The 17,218-nt window shown below is 41.5% G+C and overlaps 1 protein-coding gene across 12 annotated transcripts in view; it reads right to left on the bottom strand.

Annotated features, from left to right (window-relative positions):
- EVI5 (ecotropic viral integration site 5) overlaps positions 1–17,218 on the bottom strand; it is a 206,301-nt gene that overhangs the window by 30,698 nt on the left and 158,385 nt on the right. For 10 of the 12 annotated variants that reach the window (XM_031969307.1, XM_031969313.1, XM_031969311.1 and 7 more), the window contains one exon: positions 4,662–4,757. The exons of 1 other annotated variant lie outside the window; for it this stretch is intronic. In XM_031969307.1, the coding sequence (XP_031825167.1) occupies positions 4,662–4,757 (96 nt within the window). Of the gene's footprint in view, positions 1–3,224; positions 3,808–4,661; positions 4,758–17,218 lie in introns of those variants that run through there. One more of the 12 variants, XM_031969318.1, reaches the window with a different exon arrangement.

Here is a 17,218-nt window from a genome sequence, read left to right as displayed (position 1 = left end):
TAAGGGACTGATATACATTAAAAAATGCGAGTTCATTTATTTCCATTATAGCACAAAAATATATATATATTTTGGAAATTATTTTTTAGTATTGGGATGAGAACTGGACCTGTGATTACTGGTAAAGGAAACTCTCAGTGAAGAAATCCTCTGTAATGTAGACTAGCATCTTCGTTACAATTGGAAACAATTGGAGTCTTGGATAGTGGTCTAAGAAGGTATGTGATGTACCCAGAGTCACAAAGTCAGGATGTGTCAATAGCAAGACAGGTTTCCTTGGCTCCTCTCTACCATTAGTCCTGCCTCTCTGAACTCTTGGTCTCTGACAGTATAATAGAGATGAAGATAATATAATAGAGATAAGTTAGCCTAGACATAGAATAATCATCTTCTAAAATCTTTTTTCAGAAATTGTGCCGGGAAGGTTGATTAATCTAACTTTAATAATCTGATATTTGTGTCCAGCTCCAGCCAAAAATTGTAATGCTGATTCAATCCCTGTGGGGATAATCAGACCATAAGAGTAACTTCCAGAGGTGTGGGTATTCCATCTTCATGGACACGTCATCGTGCTCTGGTGAGTCCAGTAGGCACAGTACAGTCCTATTTCCAGGAAGATGAAGTTGCAAGTTTGTCTCAACGTTTCCTTCAGCATTTTGGAGAAGTGCAGATAAAGCAGAGGCCACTAACAGGTCACCCCAAGAAAGAGAACACTCACAGAGACAAGACATTTCAACACACTTTCAAAGTTGTTTTCTAACCTGAAGTTCAGGCTCTCGCCAAGGCTAGTGCGAAAAGCAAATATAAAACCAGACAGATCAGAAAAGACTGTTTTTTCCATTGTGAAACAACTTTTCCTCAGAACTCACACATTCCCTTCAAATGATGCATTTTTTCCCCCTAAGAAGAAGCTTGTAACATTTCATTGATACAGGAAGTAGTGATTTTAGTCATAAATCCATGGGAGTCAATACTTCAAGTTGGAGGGTGGTGATATATTGGAGCTTGACCTTTTTAATCTTTTAATTGGTAAAAATAAATCCCTAACTTACAAACATATTAACATAATGTTCTGAAAAATCAATCAGAATTTATTAAGTGCTTACTTACTATGTACTATGAACTATAAAATAGCTTTTAAAAAATCCCCAAGTAAATACTTTGGATTTAAGAGCATAATTATCTGCTGTTCCAGGATTTGAAATATTTTTGAAAAGTCATTAAAAATGGTACAATTATTATGTTATTGACACAAGGCTCTAGGTTGAGCTAAATGTGACAGAAATGATTTCTTGGAAGCAAGTTCTTATTCTACAAGTTATTTCAGGGTTTAAAAAAAAAAAAAAGAGGCAGACTTGTACATTGCGTATTTCAATTCCTTTATCAAAATTTTAGTTCTATGGGAATACTCTGCTTGACTAACAATGAGAATTTCCATATTTTAAGTACATATGGAATCCGTCCAACTCTGACCTTGATCTCTTTACAGTGATGACTGAGCTCTAGAGGTTACTACCAAGGGAGAAAGGGCCCTGGGATGGACTGCATGTCTGCTGCCAGAGGACCACTTGGCTGGTTTAGAGACTCATCCTCAGGGTGGGCCACAGGGGTAGACATTTTTTGGATGCTGCAGTACTCAGAGACCATCTCCTAATTAAACAGGCTATCCTCTGCTGATGGGTGAGGCAGACACTGATGAAATTAGAAATCCTTCCTCTCCTTGGCTCTTCCTCCCACTCCACCTTTCTCCGGTAATAGGTGATAGAACCATTGCTTCTGGAAAGGGAGTGTCAACCAACTGCCTTCTTGGTCTCCTCCCCATCTCTGTGTAACCCTAAAGTCCTTAGTCTTTGCATGTGCTTTAGTTCCTTGAGGGGAGAGATGATCTTGCTTTTGTATTTCTAAGTCCAGTGCTTAGGCTATTTGAAGTATTTGATAAATTACTTTTCATTTATTCATTAAAATATCAAGATAAGGAATAATTCCAATTTTCATTTTTAAAAATTTTAGCAATCAACTTAATTAAAATAATTTAAATAAACAAACAAAGTGCTTAATATATGTAAGGCCCCGTGCTGAAGAGTACAAAGTAAAAACTACAGCGTGTAGTTCCTATCTTCAGGGCACTGAATAAATGTGGCACATGCCATCTTCTTTTTCAAGGGCTAAGGTTAACTGCTTTCAGGTTTATTTTTTATAAAACACTCTCTTCTTCTTTAATACTCTTTCCCCACTCCCTTACTCCTTCATAGTGCAGGTTGATCCCAGTTCCTCATTCATGGGGCTGCTTATCCTGCAGAGTTATTTACCCCTTCTTTTCCAAGTCATCACTTTTCCCAAGGCCCAGCTCAAATTCTACCTTGTCCTCCAATGGCGAGCTTGTACTGACCTCTCACTACTTTAATTTTCAAATTTACAAATTTAATTTACAAAATATAAAAGAAGGGAAGACCAAGTTTCAAGCTTTTCCAATATATTCCCACTATTACTGTTTTTTGATATAGTTGCAGGTTGCAAAGCACAGGAGGGGAATTCACAATGTTCCCATCTAATCGAAGCCCACTAGATATAAAAAGGCCCGTTTATTGCAAGGTGAGGGAGACTGGGTGTCCCTTACCTTTGCTTGGGCTTACAGTGGCCCTGCCCTCAAGAAGCCTAATGCCACCGTTGACTGGCACCTGGGCTGATTGGCCTCCTCACTCCCCACAATACCAAAGGGGAATGCTGTGAACTTCCCAGCTCCTGCTATCCAATACATTTTGGGTTGCCCAGAGGCCTTACAGAAGTGCACCCTAATGCCTAACTCAGAAACTGGTTCTGAGAAGTGCCATACAAATGGCTACATTTTGTTTTGTTTGAATAAGAGATCCTCAATCTCATGTGCAGTAGCCCACTAATTATATATTCTCCTTTACCTCTTCAGACCCACAACTCTAGATTTATATGCTTAACAAATTTTGCTTTACAGTATTAAAAAACAAGCATGGTTGCTAATTAGATTAACTCACATATGACTTGACAGTTTTCTACGAAAACCACGTAGCTCTTCAAAGAAGGATCATATTTCAATTATTCTAAAATTCAGAGAATATTAAAAAAAAATTTGTTTCAACTCTCACTGCTACTAAACCAAGAGGTAATTGACTAATTTCCATTCCAGCTTTTCTTTCTGTCTACTTTCTGAGAGATCTATTTGGAAGAAAACAAACAAACAAAAAAAAAACCAAAAAGGATCCCAAAGAAAGCAACAAGAGAGAGGAAAAGCAGCAAAGGGTCCAAGCTCCCTGAAAATTAGTCTTAGTGTCCCGAAGGGCTATACTGATATATCACTTGTTTCTATTTGGTCCTTTCACATGGATTCTGTCTCATCTGATCCACCCAAGAACCTTGGGAGAGAGCCTGTCTGAGACCCATTAACCCCATATTTCCACAGCAGGAGATGCACTGACTTGGCCCACATCTTATGGGAGAGCCAGAACATCAGTCAGTCAGCTCTGTTCTCCAAAGCCAGTGATCCTTTGCCTTGAAAGCAGGAGGTGGCTCTATAAGAAATCTCATCATAAACATTTTCTACTAAGATTCCAAATTTAAGAGATTCTACCTCTTTTATCTTTGGAATTTACTCTTTAATTCATCCAAGAAAGTCTAAGAATGTTTACCTTTCCTGTTAAATGGAAGGGCGCAGGTCTCTCAGCCTTTAAATGGAAATGAAGTGGGTTGCAAACTGATGTGAAAGCTTTTGTTCCTAAGAGTTCAACCTCACTTTTGGGTCAAATGAGCTTTATTTAGCATCTGTAATTTCAAAACCTGTAATAGTAACCTGATATTACTTTATTTTCTTTAGTACAATTTTAAAAATTAACAAAATGGTTACTCCATATAAAGTGTATGATACAACCAAATAAGGATTATTAGATAAAGACAAAAAATGATACTACCAATATTCTGCTAACCAAAAATTTAACAAAGCATTACATGGTAGAGGCAAAAACCTCAAATGCTTAATTTTAATGAAAAGAAAATCCAAACAGTCTAAGTTCAAGCCACCGTTAACAGTGGGCATACTTGAAAATTTCCTGAGAATTTCACAGATTCAAGGTGGTGTCAGTTTAAAAGTGTTCACATACTTAGAAATCTGTTAACTGATATTAAGCAAGTATCCTTTTTTGCAATCTCAGTAAAACCAGCATAAGGGGAGAGAGGTGATGGGGGTAGAAAGACTTCCCTCTGCCCCCAACGGTAAACACCTACCACACATCTATTCTACAGGCATAAAGAACATTAGAGACATTGCAATGACTTGTGAATTTGCACATAAGAAATAGATTATTTTCTAAATATAACAAAAACTACTTAATATGGAAATTATAACTTTAAGTGCTCTAAGTTCCTTCCTGAAAGATTCAGAGACTGGAGAAAACAAATTCTCAACTTGGGGATTAAATAGATTCATTGAAAAAAAATCCTCATTAGAGGAACAAAACTTAAACATCAAGGTCATCATTAAAAATGTTAGTTAGGTTTATAATAAAAAACCCACATCAGGTTTTTTGCTTCAAGTCATGAGATCAGTAAGAATGAACATGGCCTTCAAATATGGAGGTAATGAAGAGAAAGAGGAGCAGAAGCCTAGGGGGTGTCACCCCCGGCTCCTCACTCACCTCATGATGCAGCTCTGCTATCTGCTCTTCCAGTTCTCTCACGTATTGGGCGGAGTCAGACTTATTAAGCTGGCCTTGAACCTTTCCTTCTTCTTTCTGTTTGGTAAAAACCAAGCAAAGCAAACTCTTACAATGGGTTTTCTCAGTTTCCAAGGGATAAGCCCAGTGGCCTCATTTCAGAGAGCAGAGAGGCTGTCATTTGAGTACCCCCACCTGAAATCTCACAGTCTGTCCAACTATCACACAGGTCATGCTTGTTGTTTCCAAATAACTTTTAGTATAGAAGTTTTCATGCCTTTTTGCACATAAGATCGAGTAACTGAATTAGTCAAAGAATTAAATTCTTTTCCCCTGACAAATTTCTAAGTAATTGAGCACATTGGGCAACTTAAGAGAAAACCTACACAGTTGTCAGGAAGACCCGAGTCTGATGTGTGCTGGTTCTGTGACCCTCCAGCATCACAAACCCTTTTCAGACCCCAGGCTGCAGAGCAAGCACCAGTCTGCCTCAGGAGAGGGAGCCCCTCACTTGGATTCCCAAATAGTCTGCCCCATACCCCTTCTCAAGGGTATAAGCGATCCTCTATAGGGAACCCTGATAACCAATCCGTGAGTTTGTGGGAAGCCCTCTGATGTGTCTCTGGGAAGCATGTTTATGCCTAGAAGGAAAAAGAACATTCTAAATTGCTTGAGGAAGGATATGTTGGTTCTGCTGGCATTCCACGCAGGTGCCCTGGAGGAGGCTAAGCAGAGACTAGCCTAGAACTAAACCAGACCTGGATGGCAAACACCTTTTGGCCTGCGCCCTTCTTCCTATGTATGCCCAGGATGGGTCATTTTCACATCCTCCCCGGCTAAGCATCATGAGAATTTTCTAACAGGACAGGGATGAATGCTGAGCTACCTAGAAGAGACCTTGGAAGTCATCAAAGATTCCACACTGTTGTCAACACCACGGGTTCCTTCTCTCTAATGAGCACTGCTGGTCAGACCAACATCTGAAAGTAAGGTGGGCAAAGCCTTAAGGAGCCATCACAAGCCACCACTGCTACCAGAGGAACAATTCAGAGATTATTTCCTACAGTCAGTGGAAGGAGCGCCATCTCTGAGGTTTGCACAACACTTCACATGTATTAACTCATCTGAGATTCCCCAGAACTTTGTGAATCAGGTCCTACTAGTGTTATCTTTATTTTAGAGACAAGGAAACAGATTTAATAAGCTAGGTGCTCTGTCACAATTAGTAAGCACAGGAAGCAGCAATTCCAACCCCGTTCTCTCTGTGCTGCTGGAGTCCTCCATCTATCATTCCATCATGCTATCTCTCAAAAAAACACATTGTTAAAATGAAGCATCAACTTTTCTTTGCAAAAGATGAAGAATAAGTAAAATCTTAAATGGCATCATGATTATTACTATGTACAATTAATAATGAGCACATTCAATTGTAAAGATGTTGACTTGTACTCATAAAAAGAAGTTCTTTGTTAGAATCTCAACACTGTAGAAAGTACAGGACCAGTAAAAAGAAACAAACAAACTAAAACTTCATATTTCCATCTGAGCCCTTTGAGTATCAACTATTTCGGTGCATACAGTTGTACTTCCTACTGAGGAGAAAGGTTTAGAGAAGCCCATCACTACATTCATTAGGCCAGCTTTGGGATCAACCTGGTTCAGAGGTCTAGAATTTAATACTCAAATACAATTTTAAAAAATACCCCCATTAGAGCTTTCTGAACATGGTAGGAAAACTGTTAAATAAATGAAAACAGAAGCTAAGATTTCTTAGAATAAACAAAGTGATTTGAATAAAGCAAAAATGGCAAGAATATAATGGCCATCTAGAAAGTTCCCTATCATAGGTGGTCTTTAAGAGGGGGGAGGGGGGTTTAAATGACAATACTGATGCTCTACCAAGGGGTAAGTCTCAATGATCTCTGATGTTGCTGCTAACTCCAAGATGCTAAGTCTTCTGGCTCTTAAATAAGCTGTGGAACTGGATAGGCCTTGGAGACTAAATGAATCCAGAGGCGGTCTTCTGAATGAACATAACAGTATCTTAGCTGAGGATTGGAGGAGAATTAGAGTTAGTCAAGTAGTAGTAAGCCTAGGGGGGTTCAGCAGACTGAGGTAACATCAGAAATGTCCCACTCTGCACAAAACAGGTTGGAAATCAAGAATATAGGTTTCAATCCCAGTTCTAATATTTATCAGCTGGATGATCAAGTCAAGGGACTAATTCACAGAATTGTTCTGCTCATCAAATGAGAACATTTATGTAGAGCACCTGGCAGATTTTAAGTGTTATATAAATATCACAATGGCATAAGGGAAGTTGCTGAACATGGAGAATACCAATTAATAATATCATAAAAATGAAACAGATTTACACATTCTCTCTCTCTCTCTCCTCCCTCCCTCTCCCTCTCTGTCCCTGTCTCTCTTCCTTCCCTTCCTCCCTCCCCCTCTGTCTGTCTCTCTTGTTAAGGGACAGGTCAATTCTCCGTGAGCCTCCACAGCTGTGGATCATAGCATCTGAAGGAGTTGCAGGGCAACCTTTGCTGACACAGGGGTTGAGGACTGGGAATGAGATAAATTGGAGGCAGAGGGAAGAGGAGAGAGGTCAGACAACGCAATGCTTCTCAGTCAGAGAGGTCAGAGAATAGCACCTGCCTCTCAGTCTCCAGCAGCCACTATCAGGTGGCTCCCGTGTATTCTAACAGCTCCCGTGTATTCCAACACTCTTTCTATCTCTGTCTCTCCTCTCCTCTTCCTCCCTCCCTCCTTTCCTCCCTTTCTCTCTCTCTTTGTCTCTATTTCTCTAACACACACACACAGAGGAAATGACTCATTATTGATGTGTTAATCATTCTTCAATCAACTCCCTATGTATAGCAGCTGGACTAATAACTTGTTAGCTTAAAAAGCAAAATTAATAAAGAATTATTAGATTATTAGAGAAATTATTAGAGAAACATAACTTTAAAAAACTCTGAGGTATCCACCTCACCTCCATTTGAATGGTGAAGATGACAGAAAAGGACAAATGCTAGAGAGGATATGGAAAAATAGGTAGGCTAATGCATTACTGGCAAAGTTGTGAACTGGTCCAAACATTCCGGAGAACAATTGGGGACTATGCTCAAAGGGCTATAAAACTGTGCATACCTTTTGACCCAACAATACCACTATCTATAGCCCAAAGAGATCAAAGGAAAAGGGACTTATTTGTACAAAAATATTTAAAACAGTTCTTTTTGTGGTGGCAAAGAATTGTAAACTGAAGGAGTACCCATCAATTAAAGAGTGGTTGAACAAGCTGTGGCCTTTGATTATGGCGAAAAGAAATGATGAAGAAGATGGTTTCGGGAAAAACCTGAAAAGACTTATGTGAACTGACACGAAATGAGAAGAACCCAGCAAACAATTTACATAGTAACAGCAATATGGTAATGATAATCAACTCTGAAAAACTTAAGTATTCTGACCAACACAACGATGCACAATCATAAAAATGAAACAGATTTACACATTCTCTCTCTCTCTCTCCTCCCTCCCTCTCCCTCTCTGTCCCTGTCTCTCTTCCTTCCCTTCCTCCCTCCCCCTCTGTCTGTCTCTCTTGTTAAGGGACAGGTCAATTCTCCGTGAGCCTCCACAGCTGTGGATCATAGCATCTGAAGGAGTTGCAGGGCAACCTTTGCTGACACAGGGGTTGAGGACTGGGAATGAGATAATTCCCAGACTGGGAAACAATAATTCCAAAGGACTCATGATGATAAGTACTATCTACTTCCAGATAAACTGATGGATTCTGAGTGCAGATTGAAGTATATGTTTTTTCTCTTTATTTTTCTTGATTCTTTTTTCACAACCTAACATGTACATATTTTGTATGATTTCTAATGTTTAACATATATCTTATTTCTTGCCTTCTCAATTGGGGAAGGGATAGAAGGTAGTCGTTTTACACTTAAAAAAAAGATTATCTAGTGTTGGTCAACTAATTAACTGGCACCTATATAAAGTGCCTACTATGGACTGGGAAGAGTGAGGAAGGCAGGGGGCCAGGACAGCCACCACAGCAGGTTTTGCTAAGGGGGCACAAGCTGGAGGACTGGGCCCAGGAAGGAGAGAGTCATGGGGAACACTGACTTCTGGGGGAGACAGGCGGAAGGGCTGGCCTTGGCCAGGCAATGAGGGACCCGAAATGAGGAGGGGGCCGAAGACAGAGCTCCCAGCCAAAGGCCTCATCTTTTCCCGTGGAAAAGAAGCCAGTCCTCAGCTGAGGGTGCGAAGGGGCTTGCAGAGGTCTGGGAGGGAGGGAAAGGGCAGTGGCTCTGGGGAGCCGGCCAGGGATACCTTCGATCAGCTCTATGGGAACAGGAGGGAAGGCGGCAGGTGGTGGGAAGGCTCCAAAGGGAGGCCCGGCAGGGCCAGACTGGCTCTAGCTAGGGCTCTGAGTGGCGAGAATAGTGCGGAGTTCAATTGGCCAGTGTAGCCAGAGCTGGCCCCGGGAAGGACTGCAAGTCATAGTAAGAATGAAGAACAGGGCTAAAGTGGAGGGAAAATTAGAGTGAGAACTGGCTATAAAATAAGGAACAAACACAGAACTGTGCTATAACCATCTCTAGGTGTAATTGAGAGAATTAGGTCATGGGAAATGAGTAAATTAAGGAACTGGGAGATTAGGGCTTGTGCAGGAATATCATTCTCCTGTTTGAGAAGCAGGGTTGGGATGGAAAGACAAAGAATCAGGTACTGAACTCACTGAAGAAGGAAGAAGAGTGTCCTGAGAATGGGCAGATCACAGTAACCAGAATCCTAATTGCAAGATAAATATGACACTCTCAAAGGACAAAGATTACTGAAGGAAAGTCTGGAAATGGCAATTCAGAGCAAGGAATACTCCAATACTCCCACTAGGAGCTGAGGATATTCCTGAAGCTACGACTGGTACTTTTAGGACTACAGTATGTCAGTGAATGTCAGGTAATGAAGGAAGTGAGAAAAGAGAGTTAACAACTAAAAACAAGTTTGTTAATTTGGAGCAGGCTTTTCAGGGACCATTCATGCAACTGCCACCTTAACTAAGATCCTTCTTACCTACATTATATATTTTTAAATTAATAAATCTCTATGGAGACTAATAATGAAAATGACGGGTGTAGGAGAAAGGACGGGAGCAAGGGTGCATTCAAATTCTGATAAGGAAATCCAAGGAAAAATTACACTGAGCCATTCTTCTAGGCCAGGTCAACAAAGTCTAGTGAGAAAGCCCTTTTAGGGCAAGGACTGAACTGTCTCTATGGTGGGGGCCGGGATCCAGCACCGAGGGTGTGTTGTTGCAGGGATTAACTGGCAGCCCTGTGGCTCCTGCACCAGAGCCAGGTTAGGGAGCCTAGACTTGAATCAGGATGAAACCTGCTCCTGGCTTGGGCACCTGGGGATAAGGAGTGTTTATAGCAACTGTGGGTGCCTTCAGTTTAGCACCTAGCAAAATTGAGAGTCATAGGGCAGGGAGCTTAAATTCAGAGAGAATTCTGCAGCTCTCTGAATCTGCAGCGCCCACCTGCTAGCTGACAGAGACTAGATCTGCAGCAGTTTACTGGAACTTCTACTAGGAGCCAGCCCATAGTGGCGTTGCCTGCCAAACCGAGGTCAGGGCCTCGCAAGGTTTAAAACGGGGGAAGCAATCGGATTTTATCCTGGATCAGACAGCTCTGGGAGTACTGAAAGCTGGCAGGTTCCCAACAGGGGCTGTCCCTGGTACCTTTAAAGAACACAGCACTCAAAAGAAAGCAGCAGGCGGCCACAAAAAAAATAGAAAGCAATTACAAGCCAGGCCTAGACATTCCCCTCCCTCCATTTCATAACCTGGCCTAACATTAAATCCCAATTCAGGAAGGAAGGCTTTCAAATGAGTAAACAACAACAACAACAAAATCCCACTATAAAAAGCTATTATATATAAATATTATGTTATATTATTCTCTCTCTCTCTCTCTCTCTCTCTCTCTCTCTCTCTCTCTCTCTCTGTATGTATGTATGTATTATACAGAAATCTGGAAGAAAACAATCCAAAATGTCTACAAGCGAAGCCTCCAAAGAAAACACTTTGCCATAAATGTTTCCAAACATTTAGTCTCTTTTTCTCTTCTTCTTCTTTTCTTGTTTATACAATAGCAACAATTCTGTATAAACAAACTTTGAAAGATTGACAAACTATGATCAATACAAAGACTACTTTGTGATTCCAGAGGAACAATGATAAAATGTCACTATAGAGAGGTGCTGGATTTTGGGTATAGAAGTAAGACATTTTTGCATATAGCCATTAAGGAAATTTTTTTAGACTTATATATTATATTGTATTGACTATTGTTGATAGGCATTGAGGAATATTTTTTTTTAACTATGCTACTATGCATAGTTTTGGAAGGGTTTGGTTTTTTTCTTTTAATGGGGAAAGAAAGAGAAGACTATCTACTTATTAATTTTAAAAATACTCACAACTCCCTAAGCATTTACTAAGCACTATGCTAAATTATGTACCATGCTAAATTATGGCACTATGATAAACTCTGTCCCAAAGAGCACTCAAATAGAGCAATGGCTCAGTGGTTACACTTGTGGGTTTAGAGCAAGATTCATAACTTGAGATTCACCATGAACTTGTTTTAATATGTTAGTAACTATTTCAATATAATTGGCTTCCCTTTTAATTCTATGTCTTTTATTTTATTAATTTAAAAACTTTACTCTGAAGGGGGCATAGGCTTTCACTTGAATGCCATGGGAGGGTCATGACACAAAAAAGGTTAAGAACCCCTGAGAGTCAGAAAGACGTGAACTCAAATTCTGTCTTAAAAATTAGCTTCCTTTTTGAAGGAAAGTCACTTGGTGTTTCTGTGCCTCAGTTTCTTTATTTGTATTAGAAAAGGGTTGGACTTGCTCTCTACTATCCCATTTTTGCTCTCAATCTCTGGTATATAAGTTACAGAGTAAATGAAAGGTAAGCTTGGGGGTGAGGAGGGAATGATACTCTCAGCTGGGAGGAAGTGGCACTTGGGCCCAGAGAAGCTAGGCCTGGCTCACCTGGATTATTGCCTCAGGGGTCCTGGGGTTCCCTGCCTGGTTTCTGATCACTCTAGTCCATTCTACACACGGATGCCAGAGCACTTTTCCATAAGCACACGTGACATGTGACTTCCTTCCTACCCCGTTTATGACTCCCCTTTTTAACTTCTAACAAACTGGCTCCAACTGCTCTGTCCAGCCTTGCTGAACGTTACTTCCTCTCCCACACTCTGAGATTCACCCAAATAACCTCTGTTCCTCCCAAGTGATTCCGCATTTCTCATCTCCTTGCCTTGTACTGGCTGTAGCCTGGCCTGGAATGAGTTACTCCTTACCTCTCACTCTCCATCTCTTCTATTTCTTTTTTATTTATTTATTTAATAGCCTTTTATTTACAGGATATATACATGGGTAACTTTACAGCATTAACAATTGCCAAACCTCTTGTTCCAATTTTTCACCTCTTACCCCCCCACCCCCTCCCCTAGATGGCAGGATGACCAGTAGATGTTAAATATATTAAAATATAACTTAGATACACAATAAGTATACATGACCAAAACATTATTTTGCTGTACAAAAAGAATCAGACTCTGAAATATTGTACAATTAGCTTGTGAAGGAAATCAAAAATGCAGGTGGGCATAAATATGGGGATTAGGAATTCAATGTAATGGTTTTTAGTCATCTCCCAGAGTTCTTTCTCTGGGCGTAGCTGGTTCAGTTCATTACTGCTCCATTAGAAATGATTTGGTTGATCTCGTTGCTGAGGATGGCCTGGTCCATCAGAACTGGTCATCATATCATCTCTTCTATTTCTTTAAGGAACTGAGCATCCACATGAAGTCTTGTAACCCTTTTAACTGCTAGTTTCTTCTCTCCTAACCTATCGGGTATTGGCCATTTTGTATAGATTTGCATTTGTAAATTTTACATTTACCTCGTGTACATACGTGCATACATCATATCCCCCTCCGTGTGTGTGTGAGTGTGCACATATATGTACACATACACACATGTCTCAAGACCACAGCAGTGTTTATTGAATGATTAAGGTAGAGCTACATCAACTTCACAGATTAGAAAAGGTTGGATGGAGATGGAGAAAAAATTGAAACAGGTAAATGGGAGCGATGTTAGGAAAGTAGAAATGACTGAACAAGTGACTGACTATGGCAGGGAGAGGGAATGGAATTGAGGGAGAGTCTAAGGTGGCTCGCTACCAGCCTGGGGGCCTGGGAAACAGGACATTTCCTCTACAATGAGGGAAAGGGGAAGGTTGGGGGGAGGTAAGGAGGTCAGTTTTGGGACCAGGTGAAGGGGAGATGTCGCCAGGACTCTGAAGATGTCTCACAGACAGCCGAAGGGCCCGGTCACAGGGGCTGGTTCCGTGTGAGTAATTCTGAGCGTCTTCCACCTAGGGACGGCTACTGAAGCAATGACTGAATCGTATACAGGAGACGAGAAGAGAGCTCCCAGCCTTGGTGTGTGTGCAGGGGACAGGCCACAGGGGTAAACTTTCCCCAGAGGAGCAGCTTTCCTAAGTACCCAAGAGACCCAGCATCCAGATCTTTTCTTGCCTCCTCAATGGGATGAAGCTCAGTGGCCAAGGTTGGATGGCCAAGGGAAGGGAGGGGGGCTGCTCTATCCTGGAGATGCAAGAGTCCAGGGGCGAGCTGTACGTACAAAGGGGGCCTGGAAGCGGCCAGAGCTGTCAGCAGGGCGCTGAGCTTTAAAAGTGTCCATGCATGGGCTGGAAGTCGAATTTAGGGTTAGACAGGTGAGAATTCTCCCACCAAACCACCCATGTGGGGTAGAGAAGAGCAGTCTGTTCAGGCCCTGATCTTGATGAACTTACAGAGCTTCCAGGTCAGACAGGTCCAGTGCCCCAAATTGCAGGCACGCGCTGCCCCTAACCTAAACCCTGGCCATTTCTTCAGCTTCCTTGTTCTCCTCTGCTAACCTGACCTTTCTTCCTCTTTCCCTTCACTCTCCTTCTCCTACATCCTTTCTCCCTCTCGGATTACTGCTGTGCTTGGGGCTTGTCCCCCGCCTGGCACGCAGTTTAGTAAGTGAGCCGCCTGGCCCTGTGTGCCACCTCAGGTCCTTCTCTCTGGGTGACTGGCCTTTTGCGGCCATGTCCCTGGGACCTCCCTGGTGAATGTTTCCACCTCCATGCTGCCCTGTTTCTCATGTATCCCAGGCTGGGCATCCCTGAGGCCTGGTCTTCCTTCTGCTTCCCACATCTCCCCCTTCTTTGGGAAGCGCAGTGCCATGAAAGCATCTCTAGAGTTTGCTCACCAGCAAAAGGGCCCAAGTTCAGTCGAGGGTCACGGGGGCCACACTTACTGTGGCAATCAGCGAAGACGCGCCTGGACGATGACGTCGGGAACGGCCTCTGCTCCAGCCGCTGTTGGCAGTGCCCACTTCAATCCGACAAAGGTTTAGCAGCCTTCCCACTGTGCAAAGGGAAGCTCCAGCAGGCTGAGGAGCCACCAAGATGGCAGCTGTGTCAGCAGAAGGGCTCTCCCTCATACCCTGACTGACCCAGACCTCTCCCCCTTGGCTCTCTGTCTTCTTCCTTATTATGACTGAGAGTCCAAGAATCTCAGAGTTCCTAAAGACCCTGCAGGTTCCTCTAGCCCAGGTCACCTCCGAATAGGAGCCTTCTCTATAACACGACCAAACAGTAGTTCTCCAGTCTCTGATCAGTCAGCCAATCAGTCAATAAGCATTACTCAGATACCTCACATGTCTGAGGCACTGCACTAAACTGGGGACTCAAAGAAAAGCAGAAGACAGCTCCAGATTGGAGTAAGTCACAAAACCAAGGGGGAAACTACTCCCTCCAGAAGGAACCTTGATGTCATCACCGTCATCAATAAGGAAGTTTTACGTGGACCTGTCACCTGACTTAATCTTCGCTGTAATATAGATACCAAAGTATCACTCTATTTTACAAACAAGGAAAGATGGTCAGCTCTCTTCTGTGGGAAGGAAGATTTGAATCCAGGCCTTCTTCACTCTTGAGTCCAGCATGCACCCCCCACACCAGACAGCTCTCTTTGGTGGGGGTTTTTCCCTGATGAGTAGAATACTTGCCTTAGGAGTACAGACCAGGGGACACCATTCTTCACTACAAGTCTCTTTTTTCTTTGAGCCTTTGCGGATGACCCCTCCCCTGACAACCCCTGTTCACGTCTTCCTCTCAGCCTGACAGGTTTCCTCTCTCTGTGTTTATGCTCAAGCCCTCTTCCTTCTTTTTTTAAAGGAACAAGTCATTCTCCCTGTTTATCTTAAGCCCCTTTACCTTTGCTTCTAGAGAGGACGCCAGGGTGAACTTTCAATATAGATTTGTGAAAGACAAACACTGTACACTCTGGGCAGGTTCAGCATTAGGAAAATTATAAGCATAACTGATCATCTCAACAAAAATCATATAATTATATCAATAGATGCAGAAAAAGCTTTTGAAAAACAGAACTCTCATTCCCATTAAAAACAGGAGAAAGTAGGTGAATTTTAAAAAAACAACTTCTTAAATTTACTCAGCAGGAAGAGTAAGAAAGAGAAATTCCATTTAAAATAATTGTGGATAATATAAACTACCTTGGGAGTCTCTACCTGCCAACACAGACCCAGGAACCATGTGAATACAATTACAAAACACTTTTCACACAAGTAAGACTGATCTAAACATCTGGAAAAATGCTAATTGCTCATGGGTAAGCTAAATGAATATAATAAAAAATGACAATGCCAGCTAAATTAGCTAACATGACAGAAAGAAAATGACAAATGCTGAAAGGGATGTGGGAAAACAGGGACACTAATGCATCGCTACTGGAGTTGTGAACTGGTTTGATCATTCTGGAAACAATTTGGAATTCTGTCCAAGGATCCTTAAAATTTTGCACACCCTTTGGTAACAGCAATACCACTACTAGCATATCAAACAGAAGGTCAGGCTAATCTAACCAAGTTTAGAAATTCAAGGCTAGGAAATTTTTTTTATGGATATCAAATTTCCCAAATAAAAAACTATACAAACTCAACTATTCTATATAAAAACCATGAATAACTATTTGAGGCCTACTTCTGGAAATTTCTTGTAGTTATGAAAACACCTTATTTAAATTGTATTCTCAACTATATTTTTTAGTAAGTTCTTAAGCAAACAATATGATCACCTTAGAGTATTACTGGGAAACCTGTGGCTGAAACACTGCTTACATATTAAAATCTGCTTTCTTCCTGTCTAAGGAAGTGCTCTTCCTGTGGCAAGATCGAAAGGGTATAAACCAGCATCACACACACACACACACACACACACAATCTATAATGTCATTGGACATTCACAAGATAATTCTTTTCAAAGTCTAGAACAGGAGCTCTTGACCTTTTTCGGGTTATAGATTTATTGAGCAATCTGGGTGAAACTTGTATACCCCTTCTTAGAATTTTTTAAATGCACAAAATTTAATGCACAAGCTAACAAAGGAAATTTACTATATTGAAATAAAGACCTTTTTTCGTCATCTAGGTTCATGAACACCTCCTTCCTCCATAACAGATCCATGGAGTCCAAACTTTGATGTAGAGTCTCAAACCAATCAAAGGGAAAAAGAATATGGAATATCAATTCTTGAGAGATGTCAAAGTGAAAACTGTTTAATGTATAAAAAGTACTAAATGAAGATGTGCAGATAGAAATTTTAATTTTAGACTATGCAATGAAATCCACATAACTAAACCGTGCCTCTCAAAGATGACAAAATATCAATAAGTACTTTCCCCCACTCTTTAGAACTAAATAGGTAATAGGCTAGAATGAATATAAGTTATGGTTCTATATTTTAAAAGAAATCTTAAGGGAAGTAGGAAGAGTAGAAGTTAGCAAGAAAGCCAATTAGGCTCTACTCCAACTGCCTGATGAAAAAGTAAAGAATTTTTTTTTTTTAAAGAGGACCTTATAATTTGGATTTACATTTACTCAAAGCTGTTCAAAGGAAAAACTGTAGAAAAAGAAACACCTGAAACTACAGTATATCCTTCATCTAAACTTCTGAAAAGTTGGCTATTCTGCAATTTCACTGCCTGCAACATCCAGATGCAGGAAACAGGTCACCAAGGCCTCTGAGTACCAGGTTACAAAGTCCTTGTATTCAAGTTTATGTTCTCTGCTCACAATTCACACTCCTCTGCAGATTCCGCCGACTGCCTCCTAGCGAAGATGGGGGCATGGAAAGCTGTCCTGCTCTCCCACTCATTTCTCATCAAACCCCATAGCCAGAGCAATAATAGAGAAAGTCACAGAAAACCAGAAGAAAGCCCTCCTCCGGGGTGGAGCTGCCCCAAGGATGGCTGAAAGAGTCCGCATGAGCCCTGGCCAGCAGGAGGGCGGCCAGGAGGCTCTGAAGGAAACAAGAGACAGGGAAGCACGGCCTCCAGAAATCCTGCAGCCAGATCCCTGGCCT

This window comes from Sarcophilus harrisii, chromosome 4 (genome assembly GCF_902635505.1).
Source record: "Sarcophilus harrisii chromosome 4, mSarHar1.11, whole genome shotgun sequence".
In the NCBI taxonomy this organism is placed as follows: Eukaryota; Metazoa; Chordata; class Mammalia; order Dasyuromorphia; family Dasyuridae; genus Sarcophilus; species Sarcophilus harrisii.
Note: the sequence above shows the minus strand (reverse complement) of the source record. Positions and strands in the feature narration are given on the sequence as shown.